General features: G+C 47.4%; 1 protein-coding gene across 1 annotated transcript; it reads right to left on the reverse strand.

Moving 5' to 3' along the window:
* Positions 1-2,123: 2,123 nt before the first annotated feature.
* On the reverse strand, positions 2,124-5,448 carry SPR (sepiapterin reductase). The gene is made up of 3 exons (XM_056129813.1): positions 5,053-5,448; positions 4,247-4,537; positions 2,124-2,331 (listed from the first exon to the last, which is right to left on the reverse strand). The coding sequence occupies exons 1-3, from the start codon at positions 5,354-5,356 to the stop codon at positions 2,141-2,143; spliced, it is 786 nt and encodes a 261-aa protein (XP_055985788.1). The 5' UTR covers positions 5,357-5,448; the 3' UTR covers positions 2,124-2,140.
* Between the last annotated feature and the right edge of the window lie 16,360 nt (positions 5,449-21,808).

Raw genomic sequence — 21,808 nt, forward strand, 5'->3', positions numbered from 1 at the left:
CTGAGAAGGTGTGAAGCACCTGGAGCCGGGCTTGCAGGAAGAAATCTGAGTTTGTTCTGAGGACTCTGGTGCCCAGAGGGGAGCCCTGCCTGAGACTCCTTATCCCAGGCACCTTGCTGTGGGCTCTATGGCAAGCTGGGAACCCCGAGTATGGTGAGAGTCCCTGCAAAGCCAGGCATGGGGACCTCTCATCATATTTGTCAAATGGAATTAATATAGAAATAAATAGAATGAATATATAATATTCATTACAATATAATAAACCGGGCAGGAGAGATAATACAGCGTTTTAGGTTGCTTGCCTTGCAAGTTGTTGGTCCTGGCTTGATCCCCAGCATTGCCAGGAGTCATCTCTGATTACCCACCCAGTGTGGCCCCGAAACTTAGGGGCAAAAAGAGTAATAATAGTAACCCTATTGATTTTTTTTTGAAGAAAGATCTATTCTAATAGGAATTTTTTGGACAGGTAAACAAAGAGAAGTGGCGTCCCTGCAGGCAGGCTGGGAGTGATTTTGACTCCAGCCCAGGGAAGAGAGCTCTTGGGCTCCACGCTCAGCATCCGTGGGAGCGGGAGTCTGGATAAACCGGGCTTTCTGCGCCCTCTGCTGGGCACTAGGAGCAAAGGGTCTGAGTTCTCTCCTGGCAGGAGGGAATCCAGGAAACAGCTGGCTGGGACCATCCTCTCCCCCTACAGCAGTCTGGCTTCCGTGGCTGGAGACCCTCAGCCAAGCCCACGTCTCTCGGTTGTCAGGATGGTTTGGTTGCACCCTGGCTTCTTAGGCTCTTCCTTCCTTGGAACCTCCCCATGTACCCCAAACTGAGGATCAGGATTGTGACCGGATGGACATGATCAGGAGGGGTCCCACCCAGGTTCCTGGGGGGCAGGAACCAGGCAGAGCACGGCCATATGCAGGAAGGATGGATTTTGGACTTCGAGAGAGACAAGGAAAAGATGCAGCTATGTGGAGTCAGGCCCGAGGCTGGACTTGCTGACCTGGCCAAGGGCGAGGAAAGGAGGGGGCCGGAGGGAGAGGACACTGGGCCTTGCACGTGGCCAACCCAGGTTATATCCCCAGCATCCTATATGGTCCCTCAAGCACCACCAGGAGTGATTCCTGAGAGCAGAACCAGGAGTAACCCCTGATATTTTGCAAGTTATACACCTCCCAACCCAACAGCATCTCCCCCCCAAAAAGAAAAAAGATAAGGAATAAGGAGTGAAGCATGAAGAAGGAATGGGTACTTGGGCAGGCTGGTCTCGTGAGACTTGCCTAGGACATCAGGGCAGTGCTCAGTGAAAAGAGGGAGGGGGGGTCTGAGAGTTAAAAAGTGGGTTAAGGGGAGTGATTCCTGAGCATAGAGCCAGGAGTGAGCCCAGAACACCCCTGGATATGCCCCGCCCCACTCCAAAGAGGCAGAAAACCCTGGACAATTCCCCCAAGAAATCAGGCTAGCACCATGCATTTGTATAAACTTCTTCACAGCTGGGAGAAGAGAAGCAGGAGGAGAAGAAACCAATAAAGGACAACCAGTTTCATCTGGCTCCAGGGCCCTGTCCCTCTCCACGGGCACAGACAGCAGGTTCTGGAGGGTGGTAGCATTAGAATGAGGACAGGACGTTCAATGAAGACCCTGCTATCCTGAGCTATAGACATTCCGTGGGCAGGCACTTGCACCCCATCCTGACTCCTGCCAACTCCCGCCCGCCCCAGGCCATCTTGAATCTACTGTCTATGGAGTTCTCCTGCAGGACACCAGCTCACCCTCCTCATCCACGTACAGGAGACCCAACCTCCTCTCTCCAGGTTTCAGTTTTTCGTCTTGCCTTTGCCTTGCCTAAAATTCGGCTGCCAGTGAGAGAGAAGAGAAACACGAATAGTTCCGACTTCCAAGCCTCCTCCTCCTTACTCAGGGCTTCAAAAGAGACGGGGCACTCCATTGAACCCGATGACACAATCACGATGGGGTCTGAGCACCATTAGATGTAACCAAAACACACAGGTACACACATAGGAATGCAGGCACATGAGCAAGGACTTATATAAGGCAGGATGGGGGTTGGTGTGGGGAGGGACACACACAGGGGTCCTGGGCACTGCCCAAGAGAAGAAAACTCCCAGAAGCCAGCATATGAGCTTATTTATTCATCATAGAAGTCGATGTGGGCTCCGGATGTGAACTTGTCCTTTTGCAGTAAGCCCAGCAGTTTCTGCGCTGACATCTTGCAATCCACCAGACCTCCCTTGGTCTTTAGCTCCTGCAGATTTTTTCTCAGTTCTGGGTCCACAGAAGTCTCCCGAGCCAACTGTTGCATGTCCGTGTCCAGGGGGCCTAGGAGATGAAGGGGAGAAGGGGACGTTGTTCCGTGTGTGTAGAGGGAGGTGGAGTCAGGTCTGGCTAGAGACCGCACCCCAGCCTGGCTGGCATGAGTGCCTCAGCATCATCAAAGTTTCTGCTCTATTATTGTTCAAGGGTTAAGGGCTTAAGGCACCTGCCTTACATAAGACTAAGCCTAGTTCAATCCTGGTACTGCATAACGTCCCCCCAAGTACCCCCAGGAGTGATCTCTAAGTAAAGAGGCAGGGAGAAGCCCAAGCACCACTGAATCTAGCCCAAGCACACAGGTACACACACATGCACACACACATGCACACACATATACATGCATATGCACCCACATACACACGTATGCCCATGCACACATATGCACACTCCAATGCCCATTCAACATGGGCCCTCCAGACCACTGTAACCTCAGCCAAGCGTTCCAGCTCTTACCCTGTCAGCACCTGTCCTGCCTTTCCCATTTCTGCTATTGATGAACCTTTCCACCTATCCCTCCTCTTTCCTTTCCCTTCTGCCTTCAGAGCCAACTGTGAGGGAGGGGGGCTTCTTCTGCATATCCAGGCAATCAGGTCCTGAACACAAACACAAGCCTGATGCTCACCTGTTTCAGCACCCTTGATGGTCCCCAGCTATGGTCGTCTCACTAACACATCCTTGCAGAATGTCAGCACCGACATTGCCAACACCAACAGTCTTTTTTTTTTTTTGCTTTCTGGGTCACACTCAGCAATGCACAGGGGTTAATCCTGGCTCTGCATTCAGGAATTACTCCTGGCGGTGCTCAGGGGACCATATGGGATGCTGGGAATCGAACCTGGGTTGGCCACGTGCAAGGCAAACGCCCTACCCGCTGTATCGCTCCAGCCCCCCAACACAGTCATTTGAGCAAGTCTCTGCACACAAAAATGCCTTCACAAGAGTCCTGGGTTCCAGAAGAGGTTGCAGGGTGAAGCATATCAATAAGAAAGTCTGCATTGAGGATGGTAGGAAAAGTATCCACCCTACTCCTCCCCCTTCAGTTAGCCCCAGGGCTGGAACCCCAGCACACAGAGACCCCCCACTCTGTGAGAGGCACGTGGAGACTCCAGATCCAGTCCATCCTAGCCCACGGACAAGTTGAACACCCTTGGGCTCTAATTCAACATCGAAGGAAACAGACCACAGCACTGTTCAACAGTACAAGCGCCCACCAGCAGGCAGCATTCCAGAGTTGGGGATCATTTGGGTGTAGATTACCTCCCTTGAGGGGGCCAGAGAGATAGTACAGTGGTAGGGCACTTGCCTTGTATATGGCTGACCCAAGTTTGATCCCTACTATCCCATATGGCCCCCTGAGTCCTGCCGGGAGTGATCCCTGAGAACAGAGCAAGGACTCAGTCCTGAGCACTGCCATGTATGCCCTCCACCCACCCACCCCCAAAGTTACCTACCCTAAGTCAAGTAGCATCTTTCCTATTACCACTGAAGAAGTGGTTCCAGGTTTGGACTGCAAACCCTAACCCACACTAACCTACTCTGAAACATTATCAGTCCTTTTTTTGGGGGGGGGGTGTTTTGAGGGGAGGCTGGTGCTCTGCAATCACTCCTGGTGGTTCTCAGGGGACCATATGCGATGCCAGAGATCAAACCCGGTTAGCTGCATACAAAGTAAGTGCCCTACCCACTGTACTATCTCTCTGGCCCCCATCTCAGATTTTCTCAACCTGCAGTCTGGGCAGCTCGGCATGCTTCCCACACCTCCCATCCTTGATTCCCTCCTGACTTGCACTTCCAGGAGCTCCTAGTTTCATTAAGGAGAGACGGACATAAGGGACCACAGATTCTGTGCACACCCTGCCCAGCTCCCGGAGGGGAGCGGCGGGGGGGGGGGGGTGAGGGTTGGCAGTCAGGCTCCACTTACCAGGGGCATAGCTCAACACCCTCACCCCGGGCTCTTCTGCAGCCAGCACCTGGAACATCATGTCCCGGGCTGCCTTCCCCGCACAGTAGAGTGTCCAGCCCTTGAAGGGCTGCAGGGCACAGAGGGATGAGATGTTGACCACTGTCCTGCTCAGGCCAGGGCTGTCTCTGAAGGCTTTCAGGATGCTGGATGTCAGGCAGAGCGTGGAGGTTAAGTTCAGAGCCCAGTAGCTGTTCACTTCCACTGGATCAGCCACATCTACGAAGCCTTTGGACACATCCCCAAGAGAGCCTGGAAGTAGAAAGTGGACCTTAGGACTCACCCAGACCAGGACGGGGCATTCTTTCTGTCCTCCAGTCCTCTCCCAATTTCTCTAGACCCCCTCTTTACCATCCAGACCTAGATCAGTAATCTCCCCGGAGCTTCGTCCCAGCTCAGCCATGGGACCTGGGGAATCCATCGCCCCCAGGAGCAAATACTAAGAAGACATGCCCAGCTCCTAGGGGGTGCCTTGGAGTAGCCTGGCATCAGGAAGACCTGGTGCCCTGACTCAGGCCTCCGCCAGAGGGCGCGGGCGAGGCCATCAAGGAAAACTGTACAGACTCCAAAACCCGGCCTGGCAGCCCGGCGGGGCGTGAGGAATGAAGAGAACTGCCCAGCCGAAACCACCCGCACTTCCAAGTCTTCCGCTAGCTCCGGGGAGTCACCTTTACATCTCCAGGCGAAGGAGCGAGAACGGGACCAGGGGCCGCTAAGCGATGTTGCAAGCGCTCACACGAGGTCTCAAAGCCGCGTTGAACTCTTACCCGCGTTGTTGATAAGGAGTAGCCGTTGCAGCCCTTCCGGCCTGGGCAGCTGGTGCATGGCGTTCAGCAGCTGCTGCAAGCCGGCGTCCGTGCCCAGGTCGGCGGGCACTCGCACCACTCGCAGGCCGAGCCGCCCAGCGCCCAGCTCGCTCTCCACCTGCTGCAGAGCCTCGTCGCTGCGGGCGCTTAGGACCAGCACGGAGCCGGGAGACAGCAGCGGAACTAAAAGCGAGGCCACCACCCGGCCGAAGCCTCGGGAGGCTCCGGTCAGCACGCACACGCAGCGCCCCAAGCCACCCTCCATGGCTTCCGACCTCTACCCCAGAGCGCCTGGACCCCGACCCGGCAAGGGGCGTGGAGGCGGCGGTGGGCGGAGCCTCGATGGGAGGAGGCGGAGGCCCCGCCCACGACGGGGAAAGGGCGGTGGTGGTAGGCGGAGCCTCGATGGGAGGAGGCGGAGGCCCCGCCCACGACGGGGAAAAGGGCGGTGGTGGTAGGCGGAGCCTCGATGGGAGGAGGCGGAGGCCCCGCCTCCCTGTAGGGAAACGACGGCGGTGGTGGGAGGAGCCTAGATGGGAGGAGGCTGAGGCCCCGCCCACGACGGTGAGAGGGCTCCGGTGGTGGGCGGAGCCTCGGCGAGAGGAGGCTGAGATCCCGCCCAACGACGGGAGGAGACCGAGGCCCCGCCCACAGGGAAGTGGTAGCAGGGCGGCCACGGTGGGTGGAGCCATAATAGAAGGAACTGAGGCCCCGCCCTTGGGGCGGGGAAACTGCCGTGGTGGGCGGAGCCTCGGTGGTGGGAGGAGGCTGAGGTCCCGCCCTCCTCGAGGACGGCCCAGGTGGGAGGATCTGCGGCGGGAGAAAGCAGAGGCCCCGCCCACCTGGGCGGCTTCCGGAAGCGGGGAGGTCGGACTAAATCCTCAACTGGTATCTGCGGGCTGGGAGCAAAGTCTATCGTAGGCTTAGGGTTTGCGGGGCGCAGCCCTCTGGGGCGGTCCCGCCCAGTTCTGAGCGCTGCCTAATTCTTCTCTTAGTTTAATCCCCTCCACTCTCCAGATCCAACTTCCTTGCACAAGTGCCCTCCTCCAAGTCAATTTACTTGCTCTGCAAATAAAATCCAGATTAGGATTTGGGGACCTCCCTGGGTTTGGGGAGTTCACCGGGCGGTGGCACTATCGGGAGCCACAGTGCTCCTTCTTTCTCAGGCTTTCTGTAACCTATGGTTCCTTCTGCTGGCCGTTCTCTCCAGTTTTCGCGGGTCACTTAAGGCCGAGGGTCCGCCCGGACTCTGTAACCGGCTCGTGCTACTCTCTTCCTTGCACTCGTAGCTTCAAAGCAATGCAGCCCACGACCAAGGGTATGTTTCTTGTGCTTCAGAAAACCCACTTAGGAGAGTCTGTTTTTGTTTTACAAGAGAGTTGAAAGATGGGAAAGTTACACAGCTACAAATCGTCTTCAAAGGGCATCCATCCTTTCAGCTCTTAATCAGAGCTATGGGTAACCTGTAACTGCACTGACGGTGTGTCTCCCACGATGGGTTCCCTTTCAAGCTCGAGAAAAAAGGATTTTTTTTCTTTGTTCTGTGAGCTATCATTGCCAACCTTGGCAGAAAAGGTGCCTTTATCAAAAAAGTTTAAGATCTTATGTTCACCCTGTTCATCACAGCAGTGTATACACGCCAGAGTTTATGTAAAGAAACCTTAAGCTTGGCCCAGCCCTGTAGTTCAATTGCTGGAAAATGTTCTTGCATATCCTAGGAAACCAGGTGAGCAGGCCCTGTAAGAAAGAAGGGAGGAAAAAAGACCTTAAATTTAATCTAGCATGTATTGCTAGTACACGTAATCATCTTTTGAAATATTTTCTGTAAAGTAAGATAATGGAAATAATTATCCTAATGCTCAGAGCCAAGCTTTTCATTGTTCATTTTTTTAAAAAGAAATTTCTGAGTCACTGCCACTGCCTTCCCGTTCATCGATTTTCTCGAGCGGGCCCAGTAACGTCTCCATTGTGAGACTTTGTTGTTAGTGTGTTTGGCATATCAAATACGTCACGGGGAGCTTGCCAGGCTCTGCCGTGCAGGCGAGATACTCTAGGTAGCTTGCCGGGCTCTCCGAGAGGGGCAGAGGAATCGAACTCGGGTCGGCCATGTTGGCTGTGTGCAAGGCAAACACCCTACCCTCTGTGCTATCGCTCCAGCCCCAAAAAAGAAATTTAATGTAGAAAAAAAATCTACAAGTGTTGATACAATTCTAGAATTAAAATTGTTTGGATACCAAAGCTGCAATATTTAAAATCAATAGGTATAAAATCAATTTATGTGAAAATTGTCATATCTGATTTCAGGGTTGTTAAGTCCTTGCCTAAGAATTGATTAAGCTGTTTGTTACTTTAGAAGGTGTCTCAGCTGCTTGTCCAGAGACTTCAGAATCTATGATCTGGGCCAATGAGTCCACATGGGGGGCTGTTGAGGGGGGACCCCAGCTTTCGGAAGTATGAGGGGTTGAGGGAAGGCTTCCCACCTGGACCTCGAAGGTACCTAAGTACCTGAAATTATTTAGAGATTGGCATCTCTGCAGAGATATTCACGAAGCTGTGGAGTTAGCCATTGGCATGGTTGCAGTGAGTAGCGGGGTATGGGTAAGGATGGGGCCAGTACTTGCCCACTCATCTCCCAGAGGTGTCCCGGAGGTTTCAGCCATGGGGCCTAGTAATTCCATACATTTTAGCTGCTTGGTGTGTTTCTCCTGGGAGATTTAACTGGAATCCATGGAGCAGGGCTGGCGTGTGAGGCTGTTTGAGTTGAGCCAAAAATTTCAGTATAAGAGACCAAGTATAAACTGGAAGTTAAGGGGGTAGGGAGCTAGTAAAGCAGGTAAGGTGATTGCCTTATACACAGCCAACCAGGGTTCAATCCCCAGCATCCCATCTGGCCCTGCAAGCACCACCAGGAGTGATTCTTGAGTACAGAGCCAGGAGTAATTCCTGAGCATTGCTAGGGGTGTACCCCCTCCAAACAACAACAAAAATGGCAGGTTAAGGAGAAAGTCTGAGGAGCTAAATCTTTAGGAGAAACCAGATCATTGTAGAATTGTTTACAGTTCCTCCCTGGTGGTGATCTGGGCAGCCTGCCTTGGGGGTTCCTTCTTTGCCAGAAATAGAGCCCAGGGCTCCTGCATTGAAAGTCTGCTATCTAGTCTCTGGAACTGTCTCCTCAACTCCTAGAAATAGTTTGGGTCTTAGACAAAAACACCCAAAGCATGAGTTTCTTTTCAGGAAGATTTGATTGCTGGGTGCCTCACTATCCTTTGGTTTTTAAGCACTCTCCCTCACCCCCAATGCACCAATAGTAGTGCCCAGGCGGCTAGTGACAAAGTAACTTCTTGAGACCCCATCTAGGTTTTATGAAAACTAGCAATGAGTTCTTGGGATAGGTCTCTTCTAAAAATGAATTGATTACACAAAAATTTATTGAGCATCTGCAATAAGAATTGAGTGGGCCCTTTTGTTATCAAGACTCAAACCCTGGTTTGATACATATTTCTATCATTTATCTCCTCTGGTCTCTTCAAGTGGAATTCCCAATTATTACCTTTGATCTGAATTTCTTCCCAAGTCCTTTAGATTGTCTCTTGACATCACTTTGTTATCTTTATCCTTCTTACATAAATTGCAAGGGTATTTCTTTTTTTGTTGTTGTTGGGGGGGGGGCGGGCGGTCACATCCGCCAATGCTCAGGGGTTACTCCTGGCTCTGCACTCAGGAATTACTCCTGGCGGTGCTTAGAGGACCATATGGCATGCTGGGAATCGAACCTATGTGGGCCCTGTGCAAGGCAAACACCATACATGCTGTACTATAGCTCCAGCCTCTAGACAAGTATTTCTTGTGTTTCTAATCACTGAAATTACTATCATATCCACCTGTAAGTCATTGTCGCCAGAGGTTTTCCTTGCTGGAGCTCTGTGGAGCCGTCAAGTTTAGCCTTTGCAAATGGTTTGCTTTTTGCCCCCTTCCCTTTTGTTGGTGCTTTGTTAGTGTTGTTGAGAAGCACTGGAGGTTCACACTCAGTTGTGGTGTACTCGGGTCACACTCTTAGTTGCAAGGCGCACATACTTGACTGCTGACAGTAATGCTGGAAAATCTGAATCTCACACTTGTAATGTGCTCACTAGCAGGCATTGAACTCGTGCCATGCATGGCCACGTGCCCAAGGTGTTCTACCACTGAGCCACATCCCTGGGCACAAGAATGTATGGTCAGATGACCTGAGAAGGAAGTTCAAAGTCAATAATCCAGGCTGCTTACTCAGGGCTTTCAAACAGCTTCTTACTCCTTTCACACCCCAAATATTATATTCTATGGTTGAAACCAGAACAAGATGCCATAGAAACAAAATATTTATAGAACAAACAAGAACTGGTAGCAGGAAGCCAGGGTTGCAGTTCAAATAGTCAAGCATATACCTAGCATGAGCAAGACCCTGCGTTCAAGCAGATAACCAACCAACCATTCTGACCTGACATGGCTGGGTGTGACCTCTATATGTATTTGAATTATTATAAAATTAATGGATTATTTAGAATATAAATTTGAGAACATTTTCCAGATAACAGAAAAAATATAAAATAAAACAGAAAAAAATGTTAGTGAACTAGACAGAAAGTCCAAAGTATGAATGATGGGAAGTCTAGAAAGAGGGAGAGAAAGAAGCTGGGGTGGTTCATTGGTAAAGTACATGCAGCCCTGGGCTCTATCCCAGGAAGGAAGGAAGGAAGGAAGGAAGGAAGGAAGGAATGATGGAGGGAGTGAGGGAAGGAGGGAGGGAAGGAAGGAAGAAGGAGAGAAGGAAGGAAGGAAGGAAGGAAGGAAGGAAGGAAGGAAGGAAGGAAGGAAGGATGGAGGGAGTGAGGGAAGGAGGGAGGGAAGGAAGGAAGAAAGGAGAGAAGGAAGGAAGGAAGGAAGGAAGGAAGGAAGGAAGGAAGGAAGGAAGGGAAGGGAAGGAAAGGGAACGGAGATGGGAAGGAAGGAACGTTTGTGCAATGAGTATCCAGCACAAGGAATGAAAATAGGTTCAAATTTGAACAATTAATTACAGGAAAGACTCTGGAGCTCCTAGATATAAACAAAATATAAAAGTAGAAAAAAACAGGTTTGATTAAAAAATCAAATGAGATTTTGGATATCTAGACAGTCACATCAAAAATTTCGAAGGAAAATTATTTCTAACCATAACTTCTAAATCTCCACAAACTTGTGTAACAAAGAAATACCATGGCTCAAGCAAGGTAGAAATATATTTCTCCGTGTTACAAGTAAGTGTACTCTTTCAGAAAGGTAAGTGACTCATCTAGGAGATTTCCCAGGATTTCCCAGCAGCCCCAAGTGTTCCGTCTGTCTCTTGGCCTTGAAATAGGATGTACATCTCATCTCGACCACCTAGCTTGACTCTTCAGCTCTCCATCTTCATTCCAGTCTTCAGGTAGGAGAGGCCAAGAAGCTTCCACTCACATTCCATCAGCCAGTTTTGATTCCATGGCGTATCTCATAGGAAGGGTAGGTGATCGGACCCTGGGCTGGGGTATGGAAACTTCTGGCAGAAGCACGACAACTTCAGGAGGTCACTGCTGGACAGCTCCCGCCCTCAGTGGCTTGAGAAATGGGACAGAATCCTCTGCAGTCCCTCTGCCTGATCCGCTGCCAGTCCATACTTGTTGTTACTCTTTAAAATTCACCTTTTCTTTCTTTTTCTTTTATTTTTTCTGGCGGGGGAGGGGGGGTGAGAGGGCTGGGACCGTTCTAGGCTGTGCTCAGAGTTTATTCCTGACTCCGTGTTCAGGAATAGTAGCAGTGCTCAGGGAACCATATGGGATGCTGGGTTTGAACCCTGTTTGGCCACGTGTGAGGCAAGCAGGCACCTTATCTGTTGTTCTATCACTCCAGTCTTTTCATTATTTCCTTCTTCAGATCTGGATTTCTTCATGTTTCATCATCCAATCACAGCAGCCACGTGCATGTTCTTTGGTTTCATTCATTTATCTAAGATATTATGCATTCATTCAAAACTTTTATTTTGCTTTTTGGGTCACACCTGGTGAGGTACAGGGGTTACTCCTGGCTCTACACTTAGAAATTACCACTGGTGGTGCTCAGAGGGTCACATGGGATGCTGGGAATTGAACCCAGGTTGGCTGCGTGCAAGGCAAATGCCCTACCTGCTGTGCTATTGCTCCAGCCCCCAACACTGTTTTTTCAATAGCCTTCCAGGCCCTGGGCTGCCAAGGTGGCACAACCACACTGCATACCAGTGTAGACTATCTTCTTGAAACTTAGATTTTTGTAGGAAGTAAAACAATTTAAAAAGCATAAAACCTTTAATATGCTCATTGAAGATAAACTTCTAAGGACAGCCAATGCAAGGGTGATAAATGTGGGGTACTAGGAAGGTGGGTGCTGGGAATTGAAGGTAGGGTGCCCTGGGAATGCCAGGAGTTTAGCAGGCGATATCTGGAGGATGTAAGAACAGGATCCAAGCCAACATCCGGAAAGGATGAGGATTTTGGTTAGAGAAAACAGGGAGAGCAAAGGTTCAAAATGTGCTGGTTCATCGGAAGGGCAGGAAAAGGCCAACGTAATTTTAGTAACATTCACAAGGCAAAGAGAAATTGGAGCAGAAATCAGGGAAGTCATGGAAAGCCAGATTTGCCTCAGGCCTTGGAGTCAGGCTATTTAATACTTGATTATTTAAAATGTAAGCAATAAAATAAGTATAACAATAGAGATTACAACTGAAAATGTCATAACTATTAAGAAAATTCTTTAAGGTTGATTCAGAGAGGTTGTACACAGGCAGTCTGGGATTGATCCCTGGCACCACTTTGCAAGGTAGTGACCCACCCTGCCCCCAACCACTGGATCAGAAATAGCCCCAAGCACTACTAGCTGTGGCCCAAATTTTTATTTTGGGGGTGACACGCCCAGTGATGCTCCAGGGTTACTTCTGGCTCTGCACTCAGGAATTAATTCTGGTGGTGATCATGAGTCCATATAGGATGCTGGGGATTGAACCCAGGCTGTCTGTGTGCAAGGCAAGTGTCCATCTACTGTACTATCATTCTGGTTCCTGGCCCAAATTTTAAAAAAAATTCTACATGGTTGGCAGTATAATACAAATAATCTGAAATATTGGGTTTCATAGTTAAGTGACCATGAGATAGGGTTAGAAAGATAGTACAAGGGTTAAGGTACTTGCCTTTCAGTGCAATCAATCCCAGTTTGAATCCTGTACAGACATGAGCACAGAGACAGAAATAGCCTCTGAATGTCACGGGGAATGGTCTTAGCCCTCCTTATCCCCCCACAAGGCATAAATAGAAAACTATACATAATAGATGCAAAAAAGAGAGACTATATAGATATAACTTTGAATAAGAAATGTGTACAACCTATATAAGGAAACTAAAACTTTCCCAAAGAACACAAAAGTAGACCAGAATAGAAAAGTATAAAATGTTCTTGCACAGAAAGACTATCAGATTATGTTAATTGCCCCTAAATTAATGAAATATTTTAAATAGAACTCCAGTGAAAATTCTAGTAAGTCTTATGTTGGGGATGGGTGGGTAGGACAGGGAAGTGAAAAATCAGGACGAGATGGAAACTGAGAGTAACGCTTGGCAGAGGCAGGGGGAACGAGGAAAGGGTCAAATGGAAAGGGGGGGCAGGAAGGCGACTCAGAGGGATGGAGTGCACAGTCTGAATGTGGGAGCCCCACGTTCTACCCCAGATGGCATAGTCCCCTGAGCACTCCCAGAAGCAACCTCTGAATACCCCTGGATATGGTCCCCACACCATTGAAATCCAAGATACAGATTTTTTTTTTTGCTTTTTGGGTTACACCCAGTGATGCTTAGGGGTTATTCCTGGTTCTGCACTCAGGAATTACTCCTGGCAGTGCTCAGGGGACCATATGGGATGCTGGGAATCGAACTCAGGTGGGCCACATGCAAGGCAAATGCCCTACCCACTGTGCTATGGCTCCAGCCCCCAAGATACAGATTTAAACCATATATTCACTGTGTTCTATTTCCACATTCAAGATTAAAAGACAGATACTTTCTCAAATCATCATGTGAAACAGCAAGTACATGATAAAATAGTAGAACTACAGTTATACACGAGGGCAATTTTTGTTTGTAAGTTCTGTCTGTGCTCAGGGCTCACTCCTGGCTCTGTGCTCAGGAATCTTTGCTGGTAGTGCTCAGGGGACTGTATGGGGTGCCAGGGATTGAAGCTGGGTTGGCTGCATTCAAGGCTAGCACTTTACCTTTCCTTCAGTTCCATGAGCACAATTTAAAAAATTCTGACTTTGAAACATTCAGCAAATGTTTTCTTCAGCAGGTTAGAAACTTCAGGACCAGAGAGAGTTCAGTGAACAGGACTCTTGCCTTACACATGGTTGACCTAGGTTGGATTTCAGCACCACATTTGAGCCTCACTGAGATTGATTTCTGAGCACAGAGCCAGGAATAAGCTCTCAACATGGACCAAAACCAACTAACCCTCCCAAAACACCCCCAACAAGCAGTTTCTAAAGCTTCTGTAAGGAATTACAGAATTAATCTTGAATCACCAATTAATCTTGAATCAAGTCTTTGAAAAAAAATGTCTTCACCTTGGTGAAGTATCCTCCAAGCACTCTATCCACTATACGGCCTCTCCCATCCCTTCCCAACAGTTATATTCCTTTTTGTCTTTGGGGGCACACCCAGCAGTGTTCAGGGCTTACTACTGGTTCTGGGCTCAAGGATCACTCCTGGTGGGAATTGGGAGACCATATGGGGTATCAGGGATTGAATCCTGGGTTGGCCTCATGAAAGGCAAATGCCCTGTCCTCTGTAGTATCACTCTGGTCCCCCAACAGTTTATTTTTCATTTTTATTTATTTATATTTTGCTTTTTGGGTCACACCCGGCGATGCACAGGGGTTACTCCTGGCTCTTCACTCAGGAATTACTCCTGGCGGTGCTCAGGGGACCATATGGGATGCTGGGAATCGAACCCGGGTTGGCCACATGCAAGGCAAACGCTCTACCCGCTGTGCTATCACTCCAGCCCCCGCAACAGTTTATTCTTTTTTTTTTTTTTTTGCTTTTTGGGTCACACCCAGCGATGCTCAGGGGTTACTCCTGGCTCATGCACTCAGGAATCACTCCTGGTAGTGCTCAGGGGACCATATGGGATGTTGGGAATTGAACCTGTGTTGGCCATGTTGGCTGCGTGCAAGGCAAACACACTACCCGCTGTGCTATCGCTCCAGCCCCACAACAGTTTATTCTTAATGGTGATATTCAACTTTGGCTTTGGGTCATTTGTCATTTGGTCAAAAAAAAATCAGAAATGAACTCAGACAAAATAAAAGAGAAAAAAGAAATTTGGGGAGCAACCCGAAGCACTGAAAGAGAAAACTGAAAACCAGGCCAGTAAAGAACCAGAATCTGATGGCTCAGAGGGTGTCTTCTGAGCTGGGGCACAGAAAATGATGAATCAGCTACAGGAGATGAATCAGCCACGAGCTGAATCAGTTACAGCTGTTTTCAATCTTACCATTTATCTTAAGATTTAGTTGCCATGGAGAAAGCATAAAATTAGCTTAGGTCAGGTGTCATGTCTATTTTTTAACCAAGAAAAGTTCAGTGCCTCTTCCTTGATGATATCACAAAACAGAATTCAGAGGGGCAAAAACTGGTTCTCTAAGAAAAATTAGCATTGTGAGAAGGGGCAATAATTGTGGAGCAAACAAAACAACAGATTGTCCATTATGCACTAGTAGAAGTTTTTTTTTTAGGAAGTTTACTGTAGCAAACTTTTTATGGTTCCAAAAAGGTAAGAATGTTCAATATTAACTGAATGGTTAAGTAAAATACAGCATTTTTACATGGTCCTTGATGTAACCATTAGAATGGTGTCATATTTACATTTAAAATAAAAAACCACTTATTCAAAATTCAATAACATTTTTGTAGTGTAAATAGAATTAAATTTAGTCTGAATATTTTACTGATGCATGTATCCAATACTTGAAAGTTTTGTAAATGTAACTCACAGTGATTCAACAAAAAAGAAGAATATGATCTACTGAAAAATTAATAAAATATTTGTGATAAAAAAAGAAAAAGTGCACCAAAACATGAATAGAGGTTTGTTCTCTGTCTCTCTTATAGACACATTTATCTATATATAGAGAGAGACATGTTTATCTGTAGTGCTATCCTCCCATTGTTCATCGATTTGCTCAAGTGGGCACCAGTAACATCTCACAACAAATTGTGAGACTTGTTGTTATTGTGTTTGGCATATTGAATATGTCACGGGTAGCTTGCCAGGCTTTGCCGTGCGAGCGAGATACTCTCGGTAGCTCGCCAGGCTCTCCGAGAGGGGTGGAGGAATCGAACCCAGCTTGGCCATGTTGGCCATGTGCAAGGCAAACGCCTTACCCGCTGTGCTATCGCTCCAACCCATGTTTATCTATATACACGTATATACAGATATGCATACAATATATACTGTAGTGAACTGAATGATTATCCCCCAAAAGATATACCTATATCCAAACACCTGAACTTGTATGTTCTGATTTGAAAAGGAACTTTGTAGAGTCAATAATTTATAATGAAACAAATGATTTTGAGATGAATTTCATGCAGTGCTATTCTCATCGATGCTAGTGTCTCTATGTGTCCTCATAAGAGAGAGGACAGTCTTGCTCTTCAAGACCTTTTCTCCCTTCTACACGTTAGCTTCCTTACTTGTATCTTTGCTTGCTTGCTTCCCCACTCTGGAGAAGCTGGTGTTCCCTCTTGGTCGTGTACTTCCTCTTTCTCTCCTCTCACATTGTTTGTAAGCAGATTTCATTCAATAAAACTATCATACAGAGAGAGAGAGAGAGAGAGAGAGTCAGACACAAAGAACCAGGGCCAAGTGAAGACAAGATTGGGGTGATGTGGCCACAAGAGAAGGGTTGCTTGGAGTTAACAGAAGCCAGAAGAGGTAAGACATTATTCTCTTCTAGAAACTTGGAAGGGAGCACAGTCCTGCTGACCCCTCGAGTTTGTTTTCTTTGTTTGCTCACCACAACTGAATGAGTTTCTGAAGCTTTAAGTTTCCCAGCTTGATTTATTGCAGCAGTTCCAGGCAATGTAAATACACACAGACAGTAATTTCTCTGTATCTGTGGTAGAGCGATAAAATAGGTTGTAAAATGTGGGTCTAAACAAGGTTAGCAAACAATATCTGACAAAATGAAAGAAGTGAGTTGTGCCTGGATTTTCACTGGGATTCCCGGGAGTGGGAGGATGCCCTTGCCCTGTTCTCTACTGGCTCCTGTCCAGGTTTCCAGTTTGGTTTAAATATCTGTTTCTCCCTCCCGCCCAATTCCTTCTCACCTGCAGGCTGCAGGTTGGCTGGGTGGGCTGTCTTGGTCTTCCGCCTCTCAGCCAGATTCCCAGCACCCAGAGCAGGGAATTGGCACTTGCAGGGGAAGAGGGATCAGGTTCCCTGCCTGTCCACAGCACATGTGGAGGAACAGTGAGTAAAATGCAGCAGGCACAGGATGGCACCACCGGGCCAGTTCCCCTAGCGTTGAATGCGGTTCTTTTCTCTTTCCAGTGTTAGCATTTTGGTGGAGTGGTGTTGATAGGACGGGCAAGCGGTGTAAACACAGGCCACTTTGCTCTTTTTGAAACTGGGAAGTGGAAGTGATGTCCTCGATATTCTCACCGCCCAATTTCCTGAGCTTACACACCAAACCGGCGGGAGATAGCGAAAAGGGCAGATTCCTGGCAAGCCGGTAGCTCCCTTTGGTACCCCCAAAACCTGCACCATCTTCCCAAACAGGGCTGATGCCCGACCGCCAAGGCACCGCCAGGTGGCGCCCAAGCGCAGCTGAGATGGTAAAGAGAGACCCGGGTGCTGCGCTGCCCTCTGCTCTCCTGGCCGGCCAGTCTGCCCGGTTGCAACTTCTCTAAAGGAGCTTTAACCATTCCCGTTAGAGATGTAGGATCTAAACGGGGACATTCGGACAGGGGGAGAGAGAACTCAAAGAGCAGCCTTGATGGGAAGGCGCCCCCCACCAAACAAACCAACAACCCCCCAAGTGGAGCATCTCTGGGGAGAGGAGGGAGCAGCAAGCTCTGCAGAGGTGAGGGCTCCCGATCATGCCAGGACCCGCAAGCACGAAGGCTCTGGAGGTGGTGGGGGCGGAAGCGGCTGCACGACGGGCGCTAGTGGTTCTCCCCAAACTGGCAAGTGTGAGAGCAGGATATGAGGGGGTCGTTCCCAGAGTCTGCAGCAGGAGACAAAGACCTGGGACAGGGGAAGGTGATGCCAGAGTGGGCAGGTGATGGCCACAGGACGTTCAGGTGACTCTTGGTGCTCCAGAAGAGATAGGATTGGGGGTTAGAGCACTGTCCTTGCACTTGCAAAACCTTGGGTCAGATCCCCAACGAGCACACACACATGCACACGCACACACACACACACACGCACACACATACGCAAACTGTCCGGTGAAACCATCTGAGCAAAGGTGGGGCAGGGGGGAACTATATTTGATTGAAAATTCTGAAAAAAAAATGAATTCGTCAGGAAGAGACTAATATATATATATATGGCTGGTAAGTTTTATAATTTTTATAAAATGCTATAAGTTTTATAATTTTTAATGACCTTAGAAATACCAGACATGCCAAATAAAGAAAATTATATACTAGAAAAGTTATATTTTATTTTGGATCTATGGCCTAGGAAAAAGTAATAGAGGCTGAAGAGATAATACAGTGGGTAAAATAGCGTATACTTGCCTTGCAGCTGACCCAGGTTCGATCCCTGGCATCCCATATGCTCCCCTAAGCACCACCAGGAGTGATTTCTGAGTGCAGAGCCAGGAGTAGTCCTTGAGTATCACGGGTTGTAGCCCAAAATTCACCCCCTAAAATTAAATTTAAAAAAGAAAAACAAAAACTCAATGACCATAAATATTCATAATAGTTACATTTGAGAAGTCTTAATTATCTTAATTACAAAAAGTAAAATGGGTATTGATCACATTCTCCAGTCACATTGTAACCAATAAACATGTTAAATATGTCAAGACCAGATTAGAAAACCCAGTCATTTGGAAATAAAAAGGGAGAGAGGAGAATGATCCAAAATAACGCTGGAGTCATAGAGAAAACAAGAGTACCGTGTCAGATTGTTTTATGGGACTCACCCCCAAAGCTCTCTGGAGGCTCAGAATCACTCCCTGGTATTCAGCAGAGGACAGATTCCGGGGATCAAACTCAGGACCTCGAACTTACTAGCCTTGTGCTCTGCCACTTGATTCAATCCTATGTCTCCACTCACTGCAGAATCAAGTTTTTTAGGAGAAAGATTGAGTAAGAAAACACAGCATACCAGGTTTATGTGGACACTTTATTTCCAGATATAAAGTCACGAATGACAGTGATACAGTGATAAAGTCACCAGTTTAAATGCTTTTATCAATTGAACCAATAAAATGAATGCTCCACATGAAACTTTCAAAAAAAAAAAAACCCAAGAAATTCAAAAAGAAAAAGAAGAAATAACCATAGGGGTGGCGAGGAAGAGCTTAGTGGTAGAGCACCTGTTTTCCAGCATGATGCCTTGAGTTTGATACCTGGCACCACCCTGCATGCCAGCTGAGATTCCTAGTGCTGCAAATAAAAATGTGTGACCCCAGGGCTGGAGCAATAGTACAGCAGTGAGGGCATTTGCCTTGCATGCCGCTGACCCAGATTCAATCCTCAGCATCTCATATGGTCCCCGAGCATTGCCAGTAGTGATTCCTGAGTACAGAACCAGGAGTAACCCCTGAGCATCACCGGACATGACCCTCCCTCCCCCTGCAAATTGTGACCCCTGACCAGCACTGCAACTGTGTGTGCAAGACCCCAACCTGGGGTGATCCCTGGTTATCCCAAAAACGACAACAAAGGGAAGGGAGGAGGGAAAGAAATAGAAGAATAAAGTAGAAAAAAAAGAACAAAGTAAAAAGAAAAAGAAAAGACTGGCACTTGATTTGCATGCAACTGAGCACAGTTAGATGCCCTGCAGTGTATGGTTCCCCAGGCACCGCCAGGAGTGACCCCTAAGATGTGGCCGGCAGAGTGTGCTTCATTCCCACAAACCTCAGGTCGCTGGTCTGGCTTCCCTTTGTTTTCCATCCTTCTATCACCTGCCTCTCCCCGATGCCAAACACCAGTCTGCTGCTGGACAGGGAGCCCTAGTCAACAGACTCAGGGAAATGGCACAGGGTTAGGGGCTCATGCTTTACTATACTGGTACAATCCCTGGGACCCCCCTGACCCCCAGCACCATCAAATAAAGTCCTGGAAGCCCCAGAGCACCACAAGGGATCTTTGGTGACCCTTAAGCAGGGAGCACCCGATCCTGAGACCCTCACATTGAACCCTCAGGCCTGGTTAGCTGAGTATTACAGGGACAAATCCATGAGCTCTCCAAGCACCACTAGGGAGGACCCCACCCAAATATTTAATTAGTACAAAATACATAACGTTTTATGCCTTACATGACATGTGTGCCGGACATGTATAGCACATGAAATGTTATGTTTAACATATGAAGTATATAGTGGGTTAACAAGCATCAGAGCTTCAGTTATACCTGTAATATGAGTGAGGGGTAGAGCCATATATCCAGAACACAGATTCAACAAAATTGAAAACATGAGATCTAAGTGGCAACTCCTGGAGCTTTGACATGTGCCTGTCAAGTTGACAGGAGGGGTGGAATCGAGGTCGAGATGGGGTGGATAGAAGTTGACACTGGTGGAGAGATTGGTATTGAATTATTATATGCCTAAAACTCAGACATCAGTAATGTTATAAATCGTAGCTCTTTAATAGAAAGAAAGAAGGAAGAAAGGAAAGAAAGAAAGAAAGAAAGAAAGAAGAAAAGAATTTAAAAAAACATATGAAAATCTCAGGTATGTCACCAGGATGTCACTGGGTGGATGGGGCGGTGACAAGAAAAACTTTATTTTTTAAATATTTTAATTAAAAATTGAATCATAGTGATATACAGATTTTCAAAGTTGACGATTATTGTATTTAGGTCAAATGATATTCTAACACCCCCTTCACCAGTGTACTTTTCCCACCACCAATGGTCCCAGTTTCCCACTGCACCCCGCACCTCAGCCTGCCACTCTGGAAGGCACTCCACCCCCTCCCTCTCTCTCTCTTTCCTTTTGGGCCTTATGGTTTGCAATGCAGATAATGAAAGGTTATTAGGTATATCCCTTTACCTACTTTCAACACTCAGTTCCTGACAAGAAATTTTTGTTTCTTGTTTCTGATCATCAAAAATGAAAGATCACACACTGACACACATGGTCCATAGCATCAAAGCAAGTTTATGTAACACAGGACTCCCAAGAGTGGGACCAGTCAACCACTCAAGAGGTAGCCAACCCAGCGTGCCCAACTAGCTTTGTTTTTTTACTACAACTTTAGACTGGATTAAGTGGCTGGATTTCTTATTGGAGTGGGATTAGGCTGGATTTCTTATTGGGGTAGGATTAGGCTGGATTAAGTGGCTAGATTTCTTATTGGGGTAGGATTTGGGGTAGGGCTTAGATGAATAATTGACAGGTATGGATTATATAATTTAGTTACTTATGTTCATGTGACTACCCATAATGCATACACAGAAATACTCTAAGATGGGGGGAAACTGTGGCATTAACTATATTATCATATGGGTTTAAGAGATATGGTACAGTCGTTACAATGCTTGCCTTGCACGTAACTGACCAGGGTTCCATTCCCAGCATCCCATATGGTCCCCCAAGCCCACAAGAAGTGATTCATAAGCACAGAACCAGGAGCAAGCCCTTAGCACATCTGGGTGTTTCCCAAAAACAGCAAACAAAAAATTATATGGTTTTTTTTGTACAATAAAATTCTCTTTTCTTTTTTTTTTGATTTAAAAAAATTTTAAATGAATCACTGTGAGGTACAGTTACAGACTTACAAGCTTTAATGCTTACGTTTCAGTCATACAATGATCGAGTACCCATCCCTCCACCAGTGCCCATTTTCCACCACCAATAGTCCTAGCATCCCTTCCTCCACCCCACTCCACCTCTGTGGCAGGGCATTCCTTTTTGCTCTCTCTCTCTCTCCTTTTGGGTGTTGTAGTTTGCAATAGAGGTATTAAGTGGCCATCATGTTAGGTCTACTTTAAATCTTCTATAAGTCTACTTTCAGCCCGCATCTCCCATCCCGAGTGGGCCCTCCTAGCACCCTTTGGACCACCTTGGTGGTCCCTTCTCTATCTGAGATTCCTTTTCCCCCAGCATGTGAGGCCGGCTTCCAAGCAGCAGACCAATCCTCCTGGTCCTTATTTCTACTATCCTTGGGTGTTAGTCTCCTATTCTGTTACTTTACATTCCACAAATTTCACTTAGCATGATACTCTCCATGTTGATGAACTGATATGCAAATTTCACGAATTCATCTTTTCTAACAGCTGCATAGTATTCCATTGTGTAGATATACCAGAATTTTTTTTTAAATATTTTTTTTATTGGATTACCATGAGAGCACTTACAAAGTTTTCGGTTTAAGCCTCGGTCATACAATGATGAAACACCCGTCCCTTCACCAGTGCACATTTTCCACCACCAAAACCCTATCCCACACCCTCCCCCTAC

The sequence above is a fragment of the Sorex fumeus genome, unplaced genomic scaffold (genome assembly GCF_029834395.1).
Source record: "Sorex fumeus unplaced genomic scaffold, SorFum_2.1 ptg000006l, whole genome shotgun sequence".
Classification (NCBI taxonomy): Eukaryota; Metazoa; Chordata; class Mammalia; order Eulipotyphla; family Soricidae; genus Sorex; species Sorex fumeus.